The 26,166-nt window shown below is 37.5% G+C and overlaps 1 protein-coding gene across 1 annotated transcript in view; it reads right to left on the minus strand.

The window, feature by feature from the left end:
• COG2 (component of oligomeric golgi complex 2) overlaps positions 1-25,515 on the minus strand; it is a 60,797-nt gene extending 35,282 nt beyond the window's left edge. Inside the window, exons 1-8 of the mRNA XM_006888719.1 lie at positions 25,425-25,515; positions 15,689-15,850; positions 14,342-14,407; positions 11,394-11,474; positions 9,215-9,318; positions 4,905-5,013; positions 4,023-4,202; positions 324-448 (exon numbers count right to left, since the gene is read on the minus strand). Of these exons, the coding sequence (XP_006888781.1) occupies positions 324-448; positions 4,023-4,202; positions 4,905-5,013; positions 9,215-9,318; positions 11,394-11,474; positions 14,342-14,407; positions 15,689-15,850; positions 25,425-25,496 (899 nt within the window). The 5' untranslated portion in view covers positions 25,497-25,515. The remainder of the gene's footprint in view (positions 1-323; positions 449-4,022; positions 4,203-4,904; positions 5,014-9,214; positions 9,319-11,393; positions 11,475-14,341; positions 14,408-15,688; positions 15,851-25,424) is intronic.
• Positions 25,516-26,166: the final 651 nt, after the last annotated feature.

A 26,166-nucleotide genomic window follows, 5' to 3' on the forward strand; every position in this document is an offset into this window, starting at 1 on the left:
CGCTATGAGTCGCAAACGACTTGATGGCACATAACAACAAACAACAACAACATAAAAATAACAGGAAAAAATAAATTTTTATTTGAAATTTGATTTAGGAAAAACCATACAGAAAAAAACAATTATACACTTGGAATTGAGCTTTAGCTTTATCTCTTACAGTTTCCATACCTGTAAGGCATGGCTAATGGTAACACTGTGTAAACAATTACATGAGACAGTAAACAGTGTACCTGGTACATTCCAGACAGGAAGAATCAGCATAGCTTACAGGTGCAGGCACAAATATGGAGGGAAATTCTATGCATAGTTACTGAAATTACCTTGAAATTACTCCTCCTGTGACTTCTCGAAGAAGGCGGCAATGATTAGGAACAAAATCCAGAAGCTTATCATACATGATCTGAAGGCCATCTGGATGAGACTGAACAAACTGTTCTATAATCACCTATTTAAAAAAAAAATAATTTTTCAAAGCATCTATAAGGAAAGTATGAATGATATATCATAAAGAATTTTATTAAAAAAACATTAAAAATCCATTTTCTCATGCCTCTCCCCTGACAAACAGGTATATTTTCTAATAAAGAAGGTAAATAATAGGTTACACAACTAGTTCTTAGGATTAAGGAGTAGCTTTAATAGAGAACTAACCTATGTTGATGAATCAGACACTTTTATCTGTTTCCCTTTTGAAATCAAACATACAATATCTCAAAAAATGAGACATAAATTAAACATGTAATTCCTCATTGTAATAACACCTCTTTGTCTTGACTCTCATTTTTTTTCTCTTCTATACATATTGCGATGGGAAAGTCTGCTGTTAGGGACCTCTCTAAAGTACTCAAGAGCAACAGTGTCTCTCTGGAGACTAAGGTCCGCCTGATACAGGCCATGGTCTTTGCAATCACTTGTTATGCATCAGAGAGTTGGACAATGACTAGGGAGGACAGAAGGAGAATGAATGCCTTTGAGCTGTGGTGCTGGAGAAAATTATTGAATGTACCCTGACTGCCAAGAAAACAAACAGATTCATCCGGGAGAGGGTTAAACCAGGCTACTCCTTGGAGGCAAGGATTCTGGGGCTTCGTCTGACATACTCTGGACATGTTGTAAGGAGAGACAGGTCCTTCGAGAGGGACATCATCCTTGGTAAGGTGGAGGGACAGCACAGGAGGGGAAGACCCTCTATGAGGTGGATTGATTCAGTGACTGGGGTAATCGGGATGGGTGTGTCAGAGGCCATGCGATTGGCACAGGATAGAGCAGGGTTTAGGGCTGTTGTACATAGGGTCGCTATGAGTCGCAAATGACTTGACGGCACATAACAACAACATTCTCATGCATACTTGAGGAGGACTTGAGATAGATGCAGATGAAGAAAATATATTTTATTTTCTCAGTTATTTTTAGCAACAAGTTTGGGAGATAAGAGCAGCTAGGATATTCTTTTAAGAATATGAGTTTAAAAAACAGAAAAGAGAGTATGAATTTAAATAAAATGTGGCCATGGTTTATTTAATAAGGCCCAGAGACTTCAAGTATTTCTTTAATATACAACATTCATTTCAATGAAGAAGGGGCATAAATTAATAACAAAATAGTTACACTTATTCATAAAGTATATAATTTGTCTTTTCTACCTTTATTGGAAAGCTATGAAACATATACAAGAAGAAATTAATAGGTCATTTTTTTAAAAGTTACTTATATTGTTGCTAAGGAAAACATATGTAGCAAAATATATACCAATTCAACAGTTTCTTCATGGACCATTCAGCCATACCTCTGAGTTATACTATGATTCTTATCCTCCTTTTCTTAGTTGCTCCTCTCCCATGAATACAAATTCAAAATCTCTGCATTTACTATTAATAATCGGAGTCCACACAGGTAGTTATTTCAAAAAGATATAGTGCTCAGGGCAAACTTTTATTTGCTAAATAAGCTAAGGCTTTGGGGATATTTTTGATTTAAAGTTTATCTCAGGGCAATAGTTTAAGGAGTCATTTAAGAAGTCTGGAGTCAATGAGAATTGGAAATTTTGTATTCCATTTCCTCCTTTTTTTGATCAAGATTCATCTCTAGCACATGACAGCCAGGCACCGTCTAGTTTTCAGGTCTCATGGCAAAGGACCCAAACAATAGTTTTTCATGGAAGCAATTGGCCACACATCCTATATCCTTCTCCCAGTCCTGATTCTCATCTTTCTGTTGTTGCAGTCAAACAGAGGCCCTAGGCTGTGCCTTGGATGGGTGCTTACAGGATTTCACAATGTCATAAGGAGATGCATGCAGTAGGAACTAGAACAGAAGTCCTGAAGACTCTTTAGGCCAATTAACTGAGATCACTCCAGATCTCCAAACTAAAAAAAAAAAAAATTAATTCCATGAGGTTTAGGGTTGTAAATAAGCAGTCTCAAAAGCTACATTCCTGCTCCTATTAAAAGTAAGAAGTGTATCTATCACACAACATTGACAACGAGTTACAAATTGCAGAGTTACAATTGCCTGTGCAATTTAACCTTTAATCAATGACATTTTCATCATTATTTATCCCCTGCTTCCCCTCTCACTTCTCTTCTGCCCTTTTTAAGTACTAACAGACTTTGTCTTCTAAACATGGTTAAGGCATTTGTGTGTTAGCCACCAGGTTCCATGCAAGAAAGAGGAAGCAGTCTGCTTCTATAAAGAATTAATAGTTTTGGAAACCCTAGTTCTACTCTGTGTGCGATCAACTCAATGGCAGTGGGTTTGATACTTTTGCTGTATTGGTTCTTTTTCCTTTGTTTGTCTTTCTACCTAAGTGAGGCCATAAAATATTTTCCCTTTGCAATGATATTTCATTCACTAAAATGTTTTCAAGCTGCGTCCATACGGTTGCAAGATTATTTTCTTCTAAGTGTTCCTAACTAAATTGACAAAATTTTTATAATTAATACCTATATTTCATTTTCAACCATGAGATTCAATTTTCCTCTTCAAAAAACTGAAGACTTTCATCTCAAGATATGATGCTAAATATGAACTTTGAACTGAGTAGACACAAATAAGTCAAGCTGACAGATGACTAGAAGAAAGTCTCAGAATAATGCAGTAAGTTCTGTGTCGGATGAAGCTGTTATTTTCTTCTATCAAAATGGTTAAACATGAGCAATTTCAGATGCTGTCAGGTGCTGTCAAATTGAGTACAACTCATGACTCTATGAATAGATCTAAACGCTGTCCTATGCCATCTTCATCTTCATCAACTCTTACATACTTGAGTTCATTACTGCAGTATTCTTGTCAAGCCACAATCATGGCTAAGGGTCTTCCTCTCCTTTGCTGATCCTTCGCCTTTCCAAGCATGACAACAACCTACATTCTGGATGCTTTGTTGTCTAAAGTAAGTGAAGGATACCAGACCACCACTTTCTGAAAAGGGTATTACTCTGCTAATTTGTTTATATAAGTTCTTCATCTTTAAATATTTCTCCACCTCACTTCCTGGTTGGGCAAATTCCTCCATATTTTTCAAGACTTAGGTCAAATATCATCTATGAATCACCTGTGAATACTTCTGGTATAGTAGTATATTCCATCCTAATACACTTTTCTGTGCTCAGAGTTCTTTGTGGACACCTCCACTATGGCATCCTTACATTGTTGTGCGGTTATGGGTTTGATGATTTTATTCTGCTCACTAGATCAGTGGTCCAAAACTTTCATAAAACAACTTTACTGAGATATGATTTATAACCTTCATATAAAAATGACCTCAGAAACCCTGCTGCAAACCTTTATCACAACAGAAGATTCTTGCGATGATTTCTGGACTATAACATGGCTTGAATTTATCTGAGGGCATGCCCACTTCTTGGTTTGTTGCTTGTAACCAAAAAGGAACCGATTCTTTCTTACAACTTACACTGTGGGAACTAAGGTTATTTTTAAAGAAATATCCCTATTTTATCCTCATGCCCAAGACACAGATGTGCTCTATAAATGTTTGCTAAAAGGTTTTGAGGTGCACATACCTCATCCACATATGGCTTCACAAGTACTTGGCCAACTAATGCCTCTGCATCACGTGTCTTGTCAATTGTCGCATAAGTCCGCAAACAGTGACGTATTATATCAACATTGGAAGTCTGAAGACCTTCTAACAGGAGACCTTCCAAGGACTGTTGTAGCATGGCTGTAATGGCAGCTATACGCTGCCAAGAAAAACAGACAGACAAAGAAAGTGCTAATTGGAACAATTTCTCAAAGTTCAAATACACATCTTAACAGAAGTTAGGATGTCAAATTAACATTTTCTGAGAAGTAACAAATCTCTTTAAAATTATATCTCCATTTTACTAAGGATTTATACAAAATTGCCAAATGAGAAAAAATATATTTTCTGCAGAAGCCTAAAGAAAATCTGAACAATATCATGGTCTTAAAAGTCCACACAAAGGTTTTAATAAATTAAACCTGGCTATGTTACATAATGTATCAAATTACATGGAATTTAGTATTAATTTTGCACTTCATAGTTTAGAGAATGTGACTGAGGTTCAACAAAATTTATAAAACATAAATTTTGGCCCAAAATTAAAAAAAAAAACCAGAAAGGAAAAAAAACAAGATTATGGGAGAGGGATTATAAAACAATGAAATAATTTTTCTTTTACTTTTCCACGAGGGTAGTGTACTAGCGGGGAAGGTTGGGAGGGGAGAAAGTACAATAATGAATGAATGGAAATCCAAAGTCTCTGTACATTTTCATTGAAATTAATAAAAAAGAAGTAAAAAAAAAAAATACAAGATTAGCTTAAAAATTCTTTAGATCAACAATTAATAGCAAAAGCACGACCAGGTTAAACCTGGTAAATTCCTAAACACCAAACTGTGAAATCCAAAATGACACTTACTGGTCTTACTTTGTCCAAAAGAGGCATGCCTTTGCTTTGAACGGCATGAAATTGTAACTGGTTAAACTCTGTAGCAATTCGTTCCAAAATCTTTCCAGTCAAAAGTGGGCTAGTAGATAAAGAATACAAAGAAATTTAAACTTAAAACAATAAAAGTTTTTCTTTCCAAAAACAATAAAAACATATTTTTAATAACTATGCTTTAAAATCCACGGTATTTTTATATGCTTCAAATAATGTTTTCTCATAACAATTTTGTTAGAAGGTGAAAGTTAAAAAAATTTCTTTTCTTTGGGCATCTTTTGAGACATCAATAAATTTCCCCCAGAACCTATGCAGAAAGCCTGTTTTGCATGCCATGACGAGTGACAACGCTGCCTGGCTCTAACCACAGGCCCAGGAAGTAGAAAGTGTACGTCAGTGTGAGGCCAATCATATGGTTTACTACTTCTTCAAGAATAGTTCTTCCTGGCCTTTAATTCTCTCTCCCCTCAGTACTATTCCTATTATTTACATTTGCATCATCTTCTACTTCTCTACCTGCTTAATTCTTCCTTTTTATTATTTTGCTTTATCAATAAAAGTGACTTACCAAATAGCAAAACCTGAACACTTGGAATATATAGTTCATAGATGCCCTTTCAAAAATTATTATTTTATTCTCCTCCCCCTCCTCCAGTCCTCTTTGCAATGTACCTCTTATTCTGCACTGTTGTCGTATATATAATGCCTAATCATATATTCCTCTTAAATAGGTCTTTCCTTCATCTGTTACAGTGCAATGTTCATTACCTATCCACTTTTATCTTATTCTCCTCCAAAACCCTCAGCATGTGCAATAATGAAAGAATTTTTTTTTTAAAAAAAAAAAGTGAACTGAGGGAGGGGGAAGGGAGGGATGGAGAAGTGGTAAAAATATGAACCAATGAATGAATGAAAATCCAACTTTTCTGTAAACTTTTATTAAAATCACAATTTAAATAAAAATTTTGTTTTACATTTTATTCTATAGGTAGCTTAGTGGTAAGGAATTAAACTGAAATTACAAAGTCATTAAAAATTAGGCAATATGCACACCCATGTTTATCATGGCTTTGTTCACAATAGCAAGGAGTTTTAACAACCTAAGTGCCCATCAACAAACTAATGGATAGAGAAGCTGTGGTATATTCACACAATGCAATACTACCCTGCATTGAAAAACAAGGAATTCATGCAATATTATTCAAAACGGGTGACCCTGGAGGACAAACGCGGAGTGAAGTACCTTAGTCACAAAAGGACAAATACTGCATGGTGCCATTACCTCGGGTTTGGGAGGAGACTGAGAAAGATGGGTTCAATAATGCATACTGCACTGAAACAGATAAGGAAGAAAACTGTTTAAAAGGGATATGTGATTAGGTCTTTTTGTCATGACAGGAGTCCAGAGCGAAGGCTGCATAGTGGAGTGGACCTGGGGGGGAGCAATTGTAAAACAATGAAAGAATTTTTCTTTTACTTTTCCAAGAGGGTGGTGTACTAAGGGGAAAGGTTGGAAGGGGAGAAAACTGCAATAGTGAATGAATGGAAATCCAAAGTCTCTGTAAATTTTCATTGACATTAATAATAAATTAAAAAAAAATAGGCAAAAGACTAGAATAGACATTGCACCAAAGAAACTATACAAACGGACAATAAGCACATCAAAACCACAGTGAGATATCATTTCAAACCTTCTAGGAAGTATTAATACTCACTCACTGCTAATGGGACAGTAAAATAGTACAGTCCCTGTAGAAAAAGTTTGGTGGTTTCTCAAAGAGCCAAATATAAAATTACTATGTTGTTATGAAATTACTATGTTGTTGTTAAGTGCTATTGAGTTGATTGTGACTCATCACAACCGCATCTGCATGTGCTCTAAAGAACTGCTATAAAGGATTTTCAAGGGCAATCTTTCAGGAGCAGGCGTGTCTTCCAAGGTTTTAAGTCTTTATAGAAGGAAACGGTCCATCTTTCTCTTACGGAGCAAGGGGTGGATTTAAACTGCTGATCTTTCAGTCAGCAGTCCAAAATAGTAATTGACTTTAAATCTATATTCACCAATTAGCTAAAGAGTAGGCAACATTCCGGGTCCCCTTTTTACCACTTACATTGTATTATCTGCTATAAAGTCAAATAAATGCATCATTTTTTCCTAAATTACATTATACATTCTTCTAGGTGGTATAGCACTGGTCTGTGCATTGCTGTACAGAGGTAACTCGTGGTTGCTGTGATGCTAAAGATTGTGACAGTGATGTGCCAATCGTGGTAATGGTTACCCATGGTGGACAGTGTTGGCTGGAGCTTCCAGACTAAATCAAGCCTGGAAGCAGGAGCAGCATCCACTTCCGAAATGGCTTGCCTTCGGAAACTCTATGTACGAACAGTGCTCAGGCCGTTCGTTCATAGGGTCGCTATGAGTCCTCTACGACTTGATGGCATCAAACAACAACAAATTACATTATAAAGTATCAATATCACTCAAAAGGAGTTGACTACAAAAAGGGAAAAACATAAAGGCATGAAATAATTACTGTTTTATATTTAGGACATCCTATACCTCATAGCTTAGTGGTAAAGAACTGCAACGTCAATCCAAAGACACATGGTTTGACTCCACTAGCTGCTCCATGGAAGAAATATGAGCAAGCTCCTCTCATGTGATTTATTGTTGCTAAGAACTGATGCGAGGGTCCACTATGAGTCGGTTCCGGCTCAAAAGTACTTAACAACGAAATATCTGGTAAGGAAGCTCTGATGACCTAGTTGGTAGGAGGCTGCACTGCTAAATCAAAGGCAACTTTGATTTAAACTTCCGGTGGTTCAACTCTACCAGCAACTTTGAGGGAGAAAGATAATCTCTTCCCATAGAAGCTACTGTCTCTTCAAATCCTGCTGGAGGGTCAGCTATGAACAGCATCAAACTTAACAATGAGTAAGTATCTGGTGACATCTGAGTGAGTAAAGTATATCACAGCATAATAATACATGAAATGTCATAGAAAGATCATCACTAGTTTACCCAGTTCTGTATTTGAAGTATTTAAACTTAGAACAAGAACACTTGAGCATGTTCAAACCAAAAGGTTAACACTCTATCTTGAATATTCCTACCTCTGCCCTGAATAACCTAGTGTGGACATACAATTTACCTAAACATTCCTAGGTGTAATAAGGATGATGTATTTATGATTCACTTACTTTGCTCTTATTTCTGGTTTGCTACAGACTAAAACAACTGATCTGAACTACAGAACTTTCTTCAAAGGTGATTCTGCACAAAAAGGAGTACAATATCTATGATATTAAGCATGGTAAACAGAAGTCTTTCATCTAAGCTCTAAAAGTCACTGTGGGTGACTGGGTATCTTTATTAGGTACAACTAATGCAAGACACTGTGGGTACACTGATGCACTGGGGCCTTCAGTCTAGCACAAAAAGTGTATGATTCCAGTGGCACATGTAAATTTTTGGTAGAGGGCCTCACAAAAGCACAGACTTACTATCTAGATCAGAATGGTCAGGGAAGATTTCCTGGAGAAACTCATTCTATAGTTAGTTCATAGAAAGTAATTTTCTAGTGTCTTCTTGGTATTCTGTTATTGGTAATGTTAGGTAATATCTGTGTACTGTGGTTACTCAACTGCTAGGTGGGACATAAACTGAGATTGATCTAAATCCAGAGTCCATGCTTTTCCCACTATACCACAGTGCCTCCTGCTAGTTTTGATTCTAAAATACTAATTTTCTGAATCATTCACCAACCTAATAGACTGATTTTAAATACTAGAGTAGTAAGCAAGTTGCTATATTACAAAACAAATGTTCTTTATCATAAGCTTTTTCTTTATACATTATATATTTCAATGAAATGTTTCCTGTTCTATTTCCTAATGATAAGATTAACAGTTTTTTAACTTCAGGATACATTAATAAACATTCTCAGCATATCATTAAAAAAACTCCAAAACACCTGAAAGTTATTCCTTATCTTAAAGATCAACAAAGATTTTGCTAGGCCATGGATAAAGGCATTTCAAAGATAAAAGTCTTCCACAGAAAACACCCTGCTCTGATTCCTCAAAAGGTGGTGGTTTGGAACATTGACCTATACAGCTTTCATAATAATTTATACCATTAACTTTACTATTTCATGCACTCAACTTCTTTTGAGGTATATTTAAGAATACTGAAGACATAAACTTTAATTTTCTTATTTGTCAGAAATGAGTTCTAATGAAAAAAATTTGGTCAGATATAGTAATTAGTGAAAAATACTTACCTACTTGCTTCAAGTCCAGATGTTTCTTTAGAACTTTGAGAAGTCAAAATTTTTTCAATTTTTTCAACTGATCGAATAACTTGTATAAGCCTTAACACACACATCTATAAAAGTAAAATTTGAGCAAAACAAGTTATCATGTTTAATCTTACCTTCTTTACTTTCTTATTCCAAATATGTAAAGAGACAAAATTCAAAGTTAGCTTAGACTATTTAATGGCTCTGGTGGCCTTGTAGTAAGAATCTGAGCTGCAATCCCAAAGGCATTTGGGTAATCTTCCTCTATACAATTTACTGCCTCTGAAAAACCACTAGAAGGTCATAGTTACGGGTTGATTCCAATTCAACGGCACAAAACAACTGTTTATCTCTATGTAAAATGTAATCCTCCACAATACAAATTTTAATACCAACGTTCCAGAGTAAGCATATATCAATATTTTATTGTAAATTTAGAGTTGTTCTTTTAAATAAATTTTTTTATTTTAATTGTGATTTTAAATAAGTTTATATAAAATTTATAGTTTTAAAAGAGTAGACTTTTCCATATTCACATTCCTTACTTTTCTCATCTTAAAAAATTGTTGCAATTTGCACTATACTTTCCTAAATTTTCAATTCTGATCACATGTATATTCTACCAATATATGTGTGCAATAAGTCTCTACATTGAATAGCTATTGAAGATATTATACAAGACAAATATCTAATAATAAGGAGTTCTTCAGAGGGTTATGGTAAGATTGAGAATAAAAACCAAAACTGTCATCTTTAAAAGAATAGAAATCATTGATTAAATATTTACAGAGCACTTATGTGTCATTCTTTCAAATATTGGTGATACAAAAAAGCAAAACACACAAATATTCCCTGATTCCATAAAGCTTATGCTTTTTTCCAGAAACACACTAAATTCTTGAATTCTTTGAACAAAAGCTGAGAAGAAATCTAAAGAAGAATTAAAGCAAGTCTCTAAAACAAGCTTCTCTCTTGAGACCTAAAGAAAGATTGCTAATCAACACAGAAGCCATGAGAAAGAGCATGAGGCTAGAGTGAGAAGTCTTAAATTTTTATTTCAACTCTGTCTAGATTTATTAGAATACTAAACAAAATGGGAAATATAAACCTTAAAGTTTAGAGACAAGACAACTGAAAACTAAAATCAGTACATTTAAAGGTACACATAAAGAGAAAACAAGAGAAGAAATAAAAGGTCAGAAAGAGAGCAAGACTTTACTTTTTTTAAACTATAAAACTAAGTCAAGTAGGATATTGAAATAATTTGATTTAGAAAGTTCACTAACTCCTTAGTCTGTAAAATGTGAATACCCGAATTACAGACTTGTTAAAAAAGAACACGTCTGTTAGACTTTAAAGTGTCACACAAATGTCAGTTAATGTTGTGTCTGCTTTTGAAAAAATGAAGAATTTCAGTTTAGTGACTATTCAGAAGGTCCAAAGTTCTCTTACTTCAAATACATAGCTGACATATAATGCATAACAAAAAACTCAAATGCATGTCAAAGTCTAACCACTGATGACCCTCTAGCAGTTTTTTGAGGCTGTAACTTGCATGGGAGGAGATAACCTATCATTCTCCCAACTGAGCTGCTGGAGAATTGGAACAGTGAGAGAGACAATGATTTTGGGTCAGCAGCACAACTTCCTGCATACAGTCTATGCCCATGGACAAGAGCTCAGTGCAGAAATATACGCACGTAAAAGATCTTTGGGAGAAGAAAAGGTATTGCACAGTATCAACATGTATGAGAGCACATAAAAAGGAAGCTTTTCGTTGACATGTAACATGAACTATAAAGCTTTCTTCAAAAAATAGCAAATAGTAAAGTAATATGTAATAAGTAAATTATAGTACAAGAAGAGTGCAATTTTAATTCCTCTGTTAAGAAATTACTCTAAACTACCTCTATCTTTACTAAGACTTTACTAAGATCAGGACTTCAATGACCTGAGATTTGACTCTGATAAAGGTAAAAGGTACATGTGATCTGGCTCCACTCCCACTAACCTCGAGATCCTGTTTCCTATTTATACTTAAAAAGGTCATCTTTTTCTCTGTAAAGTTGTCAAGAAAAGTAAGTGAAAGCACCTATGTGAGAATGGCTTTAATTATAAGGTGATGCAGAGTCAATGTTTTAACACTGATACTTGAACATACCTTTTTTTTCCTAATGTCATCTTGTTTAGACATTCGTTCATCTACTGCTTGAATTCCTTCACTCACAGATGACCTAAGACTCTTTAAAAGAATTAAAAAAAATTTAGTATAGAAGTTATTTTGTAACATTATAAAATTTACTAATTTAATGCTACAGAACTTAAACACATCAAAATCAAGGGATATGTTTTAGGGGCAAAATTACATAAAAATGCAAGGATATGCAGGATATAACTACCATAGTAATAATACACACACAATTAGTTTTCTAGATGGACAGGGTACAAAAAGGATAATCTGAAGCAAGTTCTATGAAAGGGATGAACTTAAGTCAGACTCTGGAAATCTGTGTGTGCTGAGGAGGGTGAAGATGAGATGATAAAAAGTACGACTGACAGCGACCCTATGAACAACAGATCTTAACCCTGTCTTATCCTGTGCCACCTTCACCATCTCTGACAGTTGTCCTTCTACTCCCTGAGAATTTGACTGCTTATTCTGAGAATCTGTCCTATTCCAGTCAAGCAGAGACTCTGAAGATTGCACTGGAGCGTAGAGAAGCCAAAGCACAAGGAAGAATTCAAGATACTAAAGAGCTGAACAGAAGATTCCAAAAGGCTGCTCGGAATGACAAAGCAAAATACTACAATGAAAGGGCCGAACTCGCTCAGCATTTCTGAAGCTCAAGGAACTGAAGAACAAATTCAAACCTAGAGTTGCTGTAATCAAGGATGCTTTGGGCAGAATATTAAATGATCCAGGAAGTATTAAAAGAAGATGGAAGGAATATACTGAGTCATTATATAGAAAGGAATTGGCAGATACAGAAGAATTTAAAGAAATAACATATGAGCAAGAGCCTATGGTGATGAAGGAAGAAGTTCAAGCTGCTTTGGAGGAAATAGCAAAAAAATAAGGCCCCAGGAATAGATGGTATACCAACTGAAGTATTTCAGATAACATGTTGCCATGGATGTGCTCACCAAGTTGTGTCAAGAAATCTGGAGAACAACCACTTGGCCAACTGACTGGAAGAGATCTATATTTGTTCCCATTCCAAAGAAAGGTGACCCAACTGAATGTGGAAACTACAGAACAGTGTCATTGATTTCACATGCAAGCAAGATTCTACTGAAGATTATCCAAAAACTATTAGAACAGCACACCAGCAGAGAACTGCCGGAAGTCCAGGCTGGGTTTAGAAGGGGTCGTGGTACTAGAGATATTGTTGCCGATGTTAGATGGATCTTGGCTGAAAGCAGAGAACACCAGAAGAATGTCTGTCTGTGTTTCATTGATTATGCAAAGGCATTTGACTGTGTGGATCATAACAAACTGTGGCTGACTCTGAGAACAATGGGAATCCCAGAACATTTAACTGTGCTAATGCGAAACCTATACTTGGACCAAGAGGCAGTAGTCAGAACAGAGCAGGGTAACACTGCATGGTTCAAAATTGGGAAGGATGTACGCCAGGGATGCATCCTGTCTCCATACCTTTTCAACATGTATGCAGAGCAGATTATCCGAGAGGCTGGGCTCTATGAGGAGAACTGTGGCATCAGGATTGGTGGAAGATCTATTAACAATCTGCATTATGCAGATGACACAACCCTGCTTGCTGAAACTGAGGAGGACCTCATGCACTTGCTGCGAAGGGTCAAGGATTGCAGCCTTCAGTATGGACTGAGGCTCAATGTCAAGAAGACAAAGATTCTCACCACTGGACCAACTGGCAGCGTCAGGATGGATGGCGAAGAGATTGAGATTGTTCACAGCTTCAGTTTGCTCAGCTCCACAGTCAACACTCTTGGCACCAGCAGTCAGGAAATCAAAAAGCGTATCGCGATGGGAGAGTCTGCTGTTAGGGACCTCTCTAAAGTACTCAGGAGCAACGGTGTCTCTCTGGAGACTAAGGTGCGCCTGATACAGGCCATGGTATTTTCAATCGCTTGTTATGCATCAGAGAGTTGGACAATGACTAGGGAGGACAGGAGAGTGGATGCTTTTGAGCTGTGGTGCTGGAGAAGAGTACTGAATGTACCATGGACTGCCAGGAAAACAAACAGATTCATCTTGGAGAGGATTAAACCAAGCTACTCCTTGGAGGCAAGGATTCTGGGGCTTCGTCTGACATACTTTGGACATGCTGCCAGGAGGGACGGGTCCTTAGAGAGGGACATCATGCTTGGGAGGGTGGAGGGACAGCACAGGAGGGGAAGACCTCTGTGAGATGGATTGATTCGGTGACTGGGGTAATCGGGATGGGTGTGTCAGAGGCAGTGTGGTTGGCGCAGGATAGAGCAGGGTTTAGGGCTGTTGTGCGTAGGGTCCCTACGAGTCGCAAACGACTCGACGGCACATAACAACAACAAGCATAACAGGCAAAAAAAAATAATCATTCATACTTTGGGGAGGTGAATTGGTAGGTACCATAACCACTTTCAGGGAGCTCTGGTGGCCTAGTCAGTAAAGAGTTACAATGCCAACCCAAAGGCATAAGGTTCAAATCCAACAACTGCTCTAAAGAAAGATGGGCAATCTCTTCCAATGCAATTTACAGGCTCAGAAAATCCACTGGAGGGTCACTTATGAGTTGGTTCTGAGTTGACAGCACATAGCAACACCACCACCACAACTCTGAGCTCTGGTTATACAGTTTATAGGGAGCTATGCTGTTAACCAAAGGTGGAGTCTAACAATTTGAACACATCAGTGTGTCCTTGGGAGAAAGATGGACAATCTCCTCCCACATCAATTAAGCCCCTGAAAAGCTACTGAAGTGTCAGCCATTAGTTGGTTCCAACTCCACAGCGATGAGGAGGTTAAGTTATAACCACTGATCACTTGGAGAAGTGGGGAGATAGACAGACTAAAGCTGCTTTATTTGAGGAGATGCACATATATACCAAGTTCTGTAGTCAATGTCATCTTATGTGGGGACTTACCAAAACCTCTTCTCGTAATTGTCCCAAAGGCACAGACAGCTGGTTAAGGGCTTTGTCCATGCCAACCTAAAGGTCAATCATATTGACATAAACACATCAATATCAGGAGTAATAGGTAAGTATTTTTTTAATAAATATCACTATCACTATACAGAATTTATTCTTTAATACAACAAAAAAGGACAACTACATTATCACTAAATAGTTTAATAACAGGTCATTGTACCATAAATATTACCGATACAAAATTATTAAAAAGGACATGGAACACTACAGAAATAAGGGAAGCCATAATAAATAAAATCCTCCTGATGTACAATTTTCCTCTCAATAAAATTTTTATAAGAATTTGAAAAATTTTAAGTGGAAATGAATAGTTGTATATAATTTATGGTACTCAACTAGCTGATGTAAAGGTCTAATCTCATCAGCATTATTATAACTCATGGGAAAAAACATCCAATTAACTAGAAAAGAAATAAAATTTTCCACTTTCTAATCCTACTGAAACATTTAGCTATACATATCCCCAAAACTAATATAACTCATTAATTTCAATGTTTTAAAATACCAACAAAGATGACTCATTTGCTTACTTATTTGGAAAGATTTTTAAAGCAAATTAACATAGATGTAAGAAGCATTAAGGCACATTTTCAAGTATTAACATACAAGGGTTTCTACTTTTGCAAACACTAATCCATAACAAATCATTCTTTTCTTTTCATAAAGCCAAACCTCCTAAAACTAATACGGGTTAATGTTCCCTCAACTTAGCTCTGGTTGTTAGCATATGTACTTGAAAGTATATTAATATTTCCTTAAGAATAGTTGCTATTTTCTTTTGCAAATCAGACTAAACTAGTGAGATTTCATGGTAATCAGTAGGTACGTAAGGTAAGTCAGCTACTCTGAATATTGTTGTTGTCATTGGGTGTCATGGAGTCAGCTCTTACATACAGCAATCTTACATACAACACAACAAAACCCTGTCTGATCCTGGATCATCCTCACAACACTGGCTGTGCTCAATCCCAGTGTTGTAATCACCATGCTAATCTATCTCATCTTCCTCTCCTACATGGATCAGATATCACTATCCTTTCTTCTTCAATAATAATTTACTTTCTTCTGGAAAAAATAATAAATCTGGGACTACCTCAAAATTTCAAAAAAGTATACCAAGAAAGTTTTGGTTGTTTTGTTGAGATTAGTGGTCTCTACCGGTTTATGGGAAGAAAACCAACTGAAAAGTTTCTAAAAACAATATTTTAAAGAGTAAATATGCATGAGAGAGAAAGTGTGTGAAATGTACAGACTGGTAAGAAACATGGAATTAAAGGTTACCAAGTTTGTGGACAGGTTGACAAAATCTGCATAATCCTTGTTGATGAGCTCAACCATGGCAGTCTTAAGAAGTTTATAGTAGAGTTCCAGATCATCTCGAAGTTCTTCCAACTGGACTCGTTTCCTACAGTCAGACACAAAATGGTCGACATCGAAATCTTCCTGAAAAATAAACCAGAAAGAAAAAGGTGTATGGCAATGATACCATAATTTACATATAAAAATGAGAAAAAGAGTAAGAGAGTAAACTCCACTTCTCTCCTGAGGCTAGATTGCTGCATTACACAAGATGACATGAAGATGCTGGTTCAGTTTCCAAAGGGGGCATCCACTTACAAGCAATTTTTACTGTCACCTAAATATTGATAATACATATAAATTCACAGTATTATATGGATAACAAGTACTATGCTGAAGAGATGTTCAGGGGTTTTCTTAACCAATTTCCAATTGCCTCACAGAATAAGCTTTGTTTTCTGTCTCCAAGCTGTAGTGTTCTGGTGTTATTGGTTTGTTGACAAGCTATATAAAGGTAGAAGTTTACTATCTATTTTATCTCTCTCTCCCCCAACCCTGGAGCTCAGGCCATAGGGTGTTACACTCTTAAGGCAAAGTCTGTGCCTATCTGGTGATTCAAATCTACCAGAGACTCTGGGAGAAATATGGGCAATCTCCTGCCATACAATTTACAGTATCTGAAATCCACTTGAGGGTCAGCTATGAGTCAGTTCTTAATTAATAAGAAGAAAAGGGTTTGGTTTTTTTTAAAAAAAGTTACCGCTTTATACCACGACAGGATAAAGGTAAACAACCCAATTGAAAAATGGGCACAAGATATGAACAGACACTTCACCAAAGAAGACATTCAGATGGCCAACACATGAAGAAATGTTCAAAATCCATAGCTCTAAGAGAGATGCAAATCAAAACAACTATAAGATATCATCTCACCCCAGTAAGAATAGCAAAATTTAACAGAACAGCACACAACAAATGCTGGTGAGGTTACGGAGAAATGGGAACCCTTATTCACTGTTGATGGGAGCGTAAAATGGTGCAACCACTACGGAAGGCAGTATGACGCTTTCTCAGAAAGTTAGAAATAGAAATATCATTTAACCCAGCAATTCTACTACTGGGAATACACCCTAAAGAAACTAGAACTGCCACCCAAGCAGATATAGCACATCCTTGTGTATTGCGGCTCTGTCCACAATAGCAAAGAGTTGGTAACAACCTAAGTGCCCATCAACAAAGGAATGGATAGAGAAGCTCTGGTATATTCATACAATGGAATATGCTGCATTAAAAAACAAGGAACTCATGAAATATTATACAAAATGGGTGACATTGGAGGACATTATGTGAGTGAAATATCTCAGTCACAATATGACAAATACTGCATAGTGCCACTGTTGTAAAGTGGGACTGATATCCATGTTGAGGGGAAACTAGGAGGGGATAAATAATGTATACTGCATTGAAATAGATGAGGGAGAGGACTCTTTGGGAGGAATATATGATTAGGTATTATGGTCATGACAAGGGTCCAGAATGAAAGCTGCTTAGTGGAGTGGACTGGGAGATGGGGTGGGGAAGTGTACAACAATGAAAGAATTTATTTATTTTTACTTTTCAATGAATGAGAAAAGCGAACTGGGTAGAGGTGGGCAGGAAGGAAAGTGTGCAACAATGAATGAATGGAAATAAAAATTTACAGCTTTATTGTAATTATCAATTTTATTAAATATCATATAAGCCAACAACATGAGTTTAGTAAGAAATCTTTTTATGGGGAAAAAAACAAGACAGATATCCTCAAAAGAGTTGGCACAGGAAAGTTTCTAGGAAAAATTCTGTTGAGTTAGGTATGGGAAAATTAATCATGAATTTAGTAGGGCAGAGAGGATGATGACCATAAATCTAAAAGTGTTCTATGGTAAGACCTTTTCAAATGCTGTTAGGTACACATCTAAGCTTGAGAAGCAGTATATGAAACATGGATATATAATTGGGAGTAGACACAGAAGTCTAATCAGCAACTCAATCTTGCTGAGAAAAACAGCTTAACATCACACCAATGGAAAATAAATGTGCACATATATGGTATTTTGTAATGAATAAATCACTGAGTATACAAAATTAATTTGATCTATATTCTCATTGCTATCACCAAAGCCATCATTTCAATAACCAGTCCTTCTTTGTTTCCAACTTTTGTATTTCAGTCATCAATTATTATTAATTAATCTTGATTGCATTTTCAACCAATTTTCAAATTTATGAAGTTGGTAGAAATCCTCAGTTTCTTCATCTTTGACTTTAGTTGTTGGTGTGTACATTTGTATAATAGTTATATTAACAGCCTTCCTAATATGCATATAGATAGATAGCATCCTGTCATTCACATCATTGTATTTCAAGATAGATCTTGAGACGAGATGGGGCACATTCAGGGTGGTGGGAACTCTTATACACTGCTGGTGGGACTTTAAAATGGTACAACCACTCTGGAAGACAGGTTGGGGATTCCTCAACAAGTTGAACACAGAAACTTCATATGATCCAGCTATTCTACTACTAAGTATATCAAATGGGGAAATGATAACCTCTTCAACAAGGTGCTGGCAAAACTAGACTGCTACCTGTAGAAAGCTGAAACAAAATCCACATCTCATACCATAAAAAAATCAACTCAAGGTGGATCAGAGACCTCAGAATAACAAAGTCCCAAACCATAAAGCTCATAAGAGACAAACTGGGACCAAGTTTAGAAGGCCTAGTATACGGTATAAAAGGACTGCCAAATATAGCCAGAAATGCAGTCTGAAGAGGATAAAACTGATGAATGAGACCTTCTAAAGATTAAATCTCTGCACTCATCAAAACTTTTTCCAACAGGGTGAAAAGAAAACCCACTGACTAGGAAGAAATATTTGGCAATACTGTCTCAGATGACGAAGTTTACATAACAGTTTACAGAATCCTACAAGACCTCCAGAAGAAAAAGACTGATAACCCAATTACAAAATGGGCAGTGAAAGAATTTTCACAGATGACATTCAGATGGCAAACAGACACATGAAGAAATGCTCAAAACACTGGCAATAAGAGAGATACAAATCAAAACCACAATGAGATACCATCTTTTCCCAGTAGCAGTAGACAAGTTCAGCAGGGCATCAAGTAATAAATGTTGGCAAGGATGTGGCGAAATAAGAACTCTTATACATTGGTGGTGGGATTGTAAAATGGTACAACCACTCTGGAAGGCAGTTAGGCGTTTCCTCAAAAAGCTCAACATAGAAATTCCATATAACCCAGCTATTCCACTGCTTGGAATAAAACCTGAGAAAATGAGAACTGAACGCAAACAGACTAGTACACCAATGTTCATAGCAGCATTATTCACCATAGCAAGAACATGTAAACAGCCCAAATCCTCAACCACAATGGAATGTATTGAGAATTATGGTACATTCATAAAATGGAATACTATGCAGCATGCAGAAACAATGATTTTGTAAATTACTACCTAACATGGGAGCAACTGGAGGACATTATGCTAAGTGAACTCAGTCTCATAAAGACAAATACTGTATAGGACCATTATTGTAGATCATGTATGAGAATCCAAGGGGGGAGGAGGGGCGTAAACATAGGGTAGCACAATTTGATGGGTGGAGGGGGGGACTGGTAAAGGAAAGGGGGATGGTCCAGTGTGAAAAACAATGTATATGAACTTTAAGAACTTTGTGTAAATCAATATAAAATTAAAAAATATACATATATACTACAAGGAAATGAGAACAGAGACACAAACAGAGATTTTTACACTAATACTCATAGCAGTATTATTCACCACTGCAAGAACATGGCAATAGCCTGAATGTCCAACTACAAATGAATGGATTGAGAAATTGTGGTACGTTCACACAATGGAATCCTACATAGCACTCTAGAGAAATGATTGTGAAAAATACTACATAACCTGGGAGAGACTAGAGAGCATTATGCTGAATGAACTCACTCAGTCTCATAAGGACAAATGCTTCATAAGACCATTATTGTAAAAATAGAAGGATAACTATTAAAACATGCATGGGAGCTCAAGGCGAGAAGGAGCAGAGTGTTGAGAATGGGTAGGGGTAAAGCCACAGGGTATCACAGTTTGGTGGGTGTAAGGAGCGGGGAAGGAAATGGGAAGGATCAGGGTGAAAAGACAGGGTAATGAAGGAATTTTTCTTTTACTCTTCAAAAAGAGCGAACTGGGGGTGGGGGTGGGCGGGGAGAAAAGTGCAACAATGAATGAATGAATGGAAATCCAAGGTCTCTGTAAATGCTCATTAAAACTGTTGTTCTTGTTGTTGTTGTTGTTGTTATGTGCCGTTGAGTCGCTTGCTCGACTCATAGTGACTCTATGTACAACAGCCCTAAACTCTGCTCTATCCTGTGCCAATCGCACTGCCTCTTGACACACTCATCCCGATTACCCCAGTCACTAAATCAATCCACCTCATAGAAGGTCTTCCCCTCTTGCGCCATCCCTCCACCCTCCCAAGCATGATGTCCCTCTCCAAGGACTTGTCGCTCCTTACAACATGTTCAAAGTATGTCAGACGAAGTCCCAGAATCCTTGCTTAGCACAAGCAGTTGCTGAAAGAGTCCAGGCAAAAGATGGTACTGACTCAGAGCTGGCAAACTGAGGTGAGTGTTAACTAGATTCAACTTAACTAGGTCACAGTTCCCTGACTGCAACAACAAGCCCCAGTATATCAGAATGGTGCAAGATAGGGCAAGGTCCCGATCTGTTGTTCCTAGGATGGCTCTGAGTTGTCTTAGTGAACTCCAATGCACCTACCAGCAACAGAGAGCGGTGAATTCCCCTCAAGGCTTACACTTATAGCCACAAAATTTGCCTGGGCATGTGCTTAATGATTCCAGCAAGTCATAGTTCTAAGCAACATTTAACCAGGTGGAGACAAACTCAGAAACAATCCTGTAAGATTCCTTGAAATTGTGTATCTCAATAGTCCTACCTACAAAGGTGACCTGAGTTCTATAGGAAGTGAAAGTTGTGGCCGTGATTCATTTTTGTCATTACATGATGATATGCCTCATTCAGGAAATTATTTTTGCTGTTAATGTATTGGTTTGTTTTGCTTTCTCCATTTACAGAAATAATGATGATTTGAGTGGAAGTTTACAAAGCAAAAGAATTTTTTAATTCAACCATTCATATTAATTTTTACAACATTAATTTTATAATATTAAAACAAAAATGTATTATAATTAAGAACAATTAATGTTATAAAAAAGACAGGGTAATGACGGGCAAGGTTCAATGGTGATTAATTTTATAAATTTTTATCATGTGTATGAATGAGTATATGAAACATAATGTGAATGAGGAATAGTGTGAAACACAATGTACACAAACTTTATAAGTAAGCCAACAAAAAAGGAAAATAAAACAAAAACCAGAAACAAACAAAAGATAGAACCTGAAATGTCATTTTTTATAATGAATGCAATATCATTCTTCCTCAATTTGTCTTTCCAAAGATAACAGATCGTATGATTGTCAGATTCAAAGTGGCCAGTAGCAGTTGATCTCAGCTCACTAATGCCTAGGATGCTGATCTTTGTGCATTCCATTTTCTTTTTTACAATATCAAACTTTCCTACGTTAATACTTCATACACTGCCCACGTCCATCACCCAAGCCTGAGTTGGGGGCCTGGAGACTTGAAATTGGAACCAGAGGGAGCCGACCTGCACCCTATCTATATGCCTGCTTGTTTTTATGGTTTGCTCATATGGGTACAACACTTTTCTATCAATTTGTTGTACTAAAAAAGGGGTTTGCATACTGCAGCTTATTTTATAGCTTAATGATGTATATCATCATTTGCTATTATGAGAATAGCATTTGTCTGCCAGTTGCTGTTCTGGAATGATTCACAAGTTGCTGTGATGCCAGAAGCTATGCCACTGATATTTCAAACACCACGGTCAACATGGTAGATAGGTGTCAGAGGAGCTGCCAGAGTAAGACAAATGAGGAAGCCAAACTGACCATCTGAAAGAACAGGCCTTCAAACCCCTAAGAACAAGAGAGGAACACTGTTATACATAATACTAGAGGTAGAGCTCCAGATTGAAAGTCACTCAAAATGAGGAGGAAATAGTTGTAAATATCCATTAATAATAGGAACACAGGATCCTTTAGGAGTTCATAAGCATCATGACTAGGAGTTCATACTTTCGTATGACATGTGCCTCTCTTAAATCTTGTTATAATGTCAGTACATTACACATCTGACATGAAAAAGAAAGAAGCAAAATAAAAAGAACACAGAATGTACAATGTATGAGTATAGGAAATTGTCAAAAACAAAATGGAACACAAAACGTCACTTTCTCAAAAATCTGGAAATAGAAATACCTTTAGACCCAGCAATTCCACTACCAGCAATTTACCCTAAAGAAACCAGAGCCACGAATCAAACTGATGTATGCACACCCATGTTTATTGCTTATTCACAATAATTGCTTAGGAAAGAGATGGGAGCAATTCAACTGCTATCAACAAACAAATGAATAGAAAAACTGTTATATTCACACGATGGAATATTACACAGCACTCAAAACCAATGAACTCAGCAAGAGAAGAAGACCCTCAACAAGACAGATCAACACAGTGACTATATCATTGGATCAAGTACATTAGAGAAAGGAAGAATTGTGCTGGTTAGGGCAGTGTTCAGTTCTGTTGTTCATAGGGTCTAGCGTCAGGTCTGGATAACAGAAGTGGAAGAAAAATTGTAGCAATCTCAAGAATTTATGTCTGTATCAAGTTGATACTGCAGAAAATTTAAGCTTCACATAAATACTTAGGGTCCAGAGCTAAATACATGAATATGTTACCCAATATGCAATGAAGGTGCCTCTCAGGAGCGCAGAAGGCTGATTTTATAGATCAGGAATATAGATCAATAAGCATGCTAGAAGTCTCCTAAAGTAAGAGACGGCCCTCTACATGAGCCTAAGAACCTGGTGACACCTTTTGGAGCAGCTCTTGATTCTATTCAAAGATCACACTTCCCACTTGTGTACTCTAGAAAGGAAAAGGATGCAGTTATTTTGCCAGTATTGAAGCCCTGGAGTCAAGAAGTGTGGTTTACCACTATTAGTTGTTTGATTTTTGAGGAAATGACATCACTTTGAGCTCTCAGTTTTCTTTTCTGCCAACCAGAAAAATTTACTGGTTTCCCTGGCTTTCCTGCAAAAGTGTAAAATGTACAGAGATGGAAGACACTGTAAAGATTAATGAGATGAAACTCACAAATGCTACCAGTTTGCCCAAAGTCATACACAAGCAAACAGTATAAAGCTGAAAACCAAATACCTGTCTCCAAGTCACTATAATTTAAGCAACATGTCAACATAAACTGATCTGTTGGTGGATTGACCGATTCACAGAAACCCTGAAATCAGCTTTGCAAAGTAGTAAATCTTACCAGGGGCAGACTGCCTCATTTTCCCCCTGTGAAACAGCTAGTGGGTTCAAACTGTAGACTTTAAGTCCCACTGAAACAAGAAGCTTTCTGAGATCAGTCAGCTCTAAAGCTGACAAAAATCAGTCAGCTCTCACACTGACAAAATCACAAAATTTCAATCACTCTAAGAGCACTTTCCCCCCTACCTCAGGACACATGTTCTTCATATCATAATGCTCAAAGACCAAAATCATGTTATTTCTCTATCTTGATGGCTAAACTGAAAGCTGGCATACAATATGTAACTAACAAATGCCTGCTAATTTAATGGCTATTTACTCTCACCATGATGGCAAGACCTCACCATCCTCAGCAAACTAATGAATGTGTTTCCATCAACTGACAGGATTTCAAGTCATTATCACCTTTCTTACTGCAAGCCTGCTCTTTCAAACACCTACCTCGTTACAAAATATGTAAAATTTAACCTACATAAGCTGAATGTAAACTCTCCATCATCCTTTCTGCCAGGGAACTACAACCTAAAAATCATCTTTGAAGAAAACACAAATTGCAAATAACCTTTATCTCTGCGTCTCACCTAGAAAATAAATAATATTCTACACTAAACAGCTGTGACATACAGAGTAGTCACACTGTCTGGAGTAAAAAAGATAGTATTGTCAGGACCAAAGGAAGTCTGATGAAGTCAAGAGATGGACAAGTTAAAGTTTTCATGTTATGCACTCCTTGATTCTTAAAGTCAGAGCTGGGTTCTTCAATTTGTTTGTGCTCTTTCACCTTCCAATCCACTACTCCCAGTCACATGTCCTCAGTTCACTCTTCCTATCTTCAAGTTGGGATAAAACAGAATTTAAACAGAATCCACTCAACAACCTCTCGGTTACACCTTCTAATAAAGTGGTTTAACATGAACATCAAACAAAACCCAAAAGTGCAGTATTCCTGAGTCTAGATGATCTTCACATATCAAAAACTATGTAGCCACAGGAGAGGATATGGCAATAAATAACTTAAAAATTGATGTGCTGATCAGCTCTGAATGCAAACATAAAAGACTGATTAACCTAGACAATGAAACAAACAAGAAAAAGTTAAAAAGAGAAATTCACTTGTCCAAAATTTCAGATGTCTATTATAAACCAAAACTTTTCAACAATGAAACTAGTTATTAAGCGGTATTGTTGTCATCGTTAGATGCCATCAAGTCTAGTACAACTAGTGACCCTTTGAATAACTGGTCAGAACACTGTCCTATCCCACGTAAAAGAATCTCAATCCTTGTGATATTTTGGATAGCTTTAAGTGCAGGCTCAGAAGGATACACCAAGTAAGGAGCAAACGTTCTCCTATCTTTGAATTAAACCCTGGCCATTCTCAAGATTGTACCAGATGAATCTTCATCTAGAAAGCATTTTTCTTTTCTAGTTTTCTATCAACTAATTATATGCAAGCCAGCTTCAAGTTCACTTTCTAAAGAAAATTAGGGCAATTTTAAGAAATAAAAATGTTTATTTTCTTGAACTGCAACAGAATCAGAATTTATAATCCAATTTATAAATTCTAGTTCTAAAGGCTTAAGGTGAACAGTAAAGCTTTAAACTAAAGCTTTCACACCACCGGGCTTCCGTCCAACAAGGGTGGTGTTGTGTGCTACTGAATTGGAATTGACTCACAGTTGACCCTCAAGGAGGTTTTCAGAGACAGCATATCCCACTGGAGGAGACTGCTCATTCCTCTCCAGTGTGACTTTGGGTCTGCAGTGAACATTCTTAACAGTAAGCCCACCAAAGCTCCCTATCCAGCCAAGATAGGCGCAAGGGATTAGAAATTCGTTTGAGACATTCCGTGAGCAAACAAGTTTCTGGGTGCCAGGGATTAGCAATTTAACTACACTCTACAGTGACAAGTTCCCCCGGTAACGCAGTTAATTCCTACTCGTTCAGAACCTTCAGGCCTTTTCACCCAGTATGCACAATTTTACAGAAGTGCTTCATCTGGACCACACCTGTCAAAACAGAGACCAAAGGTCCGGCCAAATTTCCTGCAGAATGCAGCGGCACCTTACAGATCACCCTGGCAGCAAACGAAGATTAGAGGAGCGTGCAATGCGCAGGGCAGCGGTGGAAGCAGAAAACCCCAGGAGAGGGTCCAGAGGGCACAGATGGGCAAACCACGACCCCGCTCGGGGACCAGGAACCCCAGTCGCGCACCTTCATAAACTCATCCTTGTCGAAGCAAAGTGTGTCAGGCCCCTTGGGCAGGTTCATTCTACTTTTCTCCATTCCACCGGCAGCCTGCCTCGGTGTGGAGACACAGAGAAGGAAAAGGGACAGGAATCGTCCACACAGACTGGATATCCACAGCTACAACGAAATTCTACAGCTCAGGTGGCAGTGGTTCCGCCAACATGGCAGCGCCGGCGTCGCAGCCAATGAGTGAGGCTGCTAGGCGGGACTAGACTCGGCGCTTAGCGGGACCAAGAGGGAGGTTCGGCCGTCACCACTGCGCCGGGAGAGTCTCTTCTGCCCCCTTGAGGTTGGAGGTGGCATTATGGCTGCACAAGCTCCTCTTGAGAAACCCAGGTACACTGACAAATCAGCAGAGGGACGTGGTTGAAGGGCAAGTGCGGGGCTCCTTTATAGGCACATCATTGCTTGCTGCCGATGTAGATTGAAGCCAACATCAAGAGAAAAAAAAATTCTCACCACTGGGCCAATTGACAGCTCCATGACAGATGGGCAAGAGGTTGAGGTTAACAATTACATCTTGCTCGGATCCGCAATCAACACCCTTGGCACCAACAATCAAAAATGAATTGCACCCCTGTGGAAAGCAGTATGGCGCTTTCTCAAAAAGTTGCAAATAGAGAAACCATTTGACCCAGCAATTCCACTACTGGGAATATACCCTGAAGAGACCATAGCTGACATCCAAGCAGATATATGCACACCC

Source organism: Elephantulus edwardii, unplaced genomic scaffold (assembly GCF_000299155.1).
Source record: "Elephantulus edwardii isolate Elephantulus edwardi_28Jun2011 unplaced genomic scaffold, EleEdw1.0 scaffold00071, whole genome shotgun sequence".
NCBI classification, from domain to species: domain Eukaryota; kingdom Metazoa; phylum Chordata; class Mammalia; order Macroscelidea; family Macroscelididae; genus Elephantulus; species Elephantulus edwardii.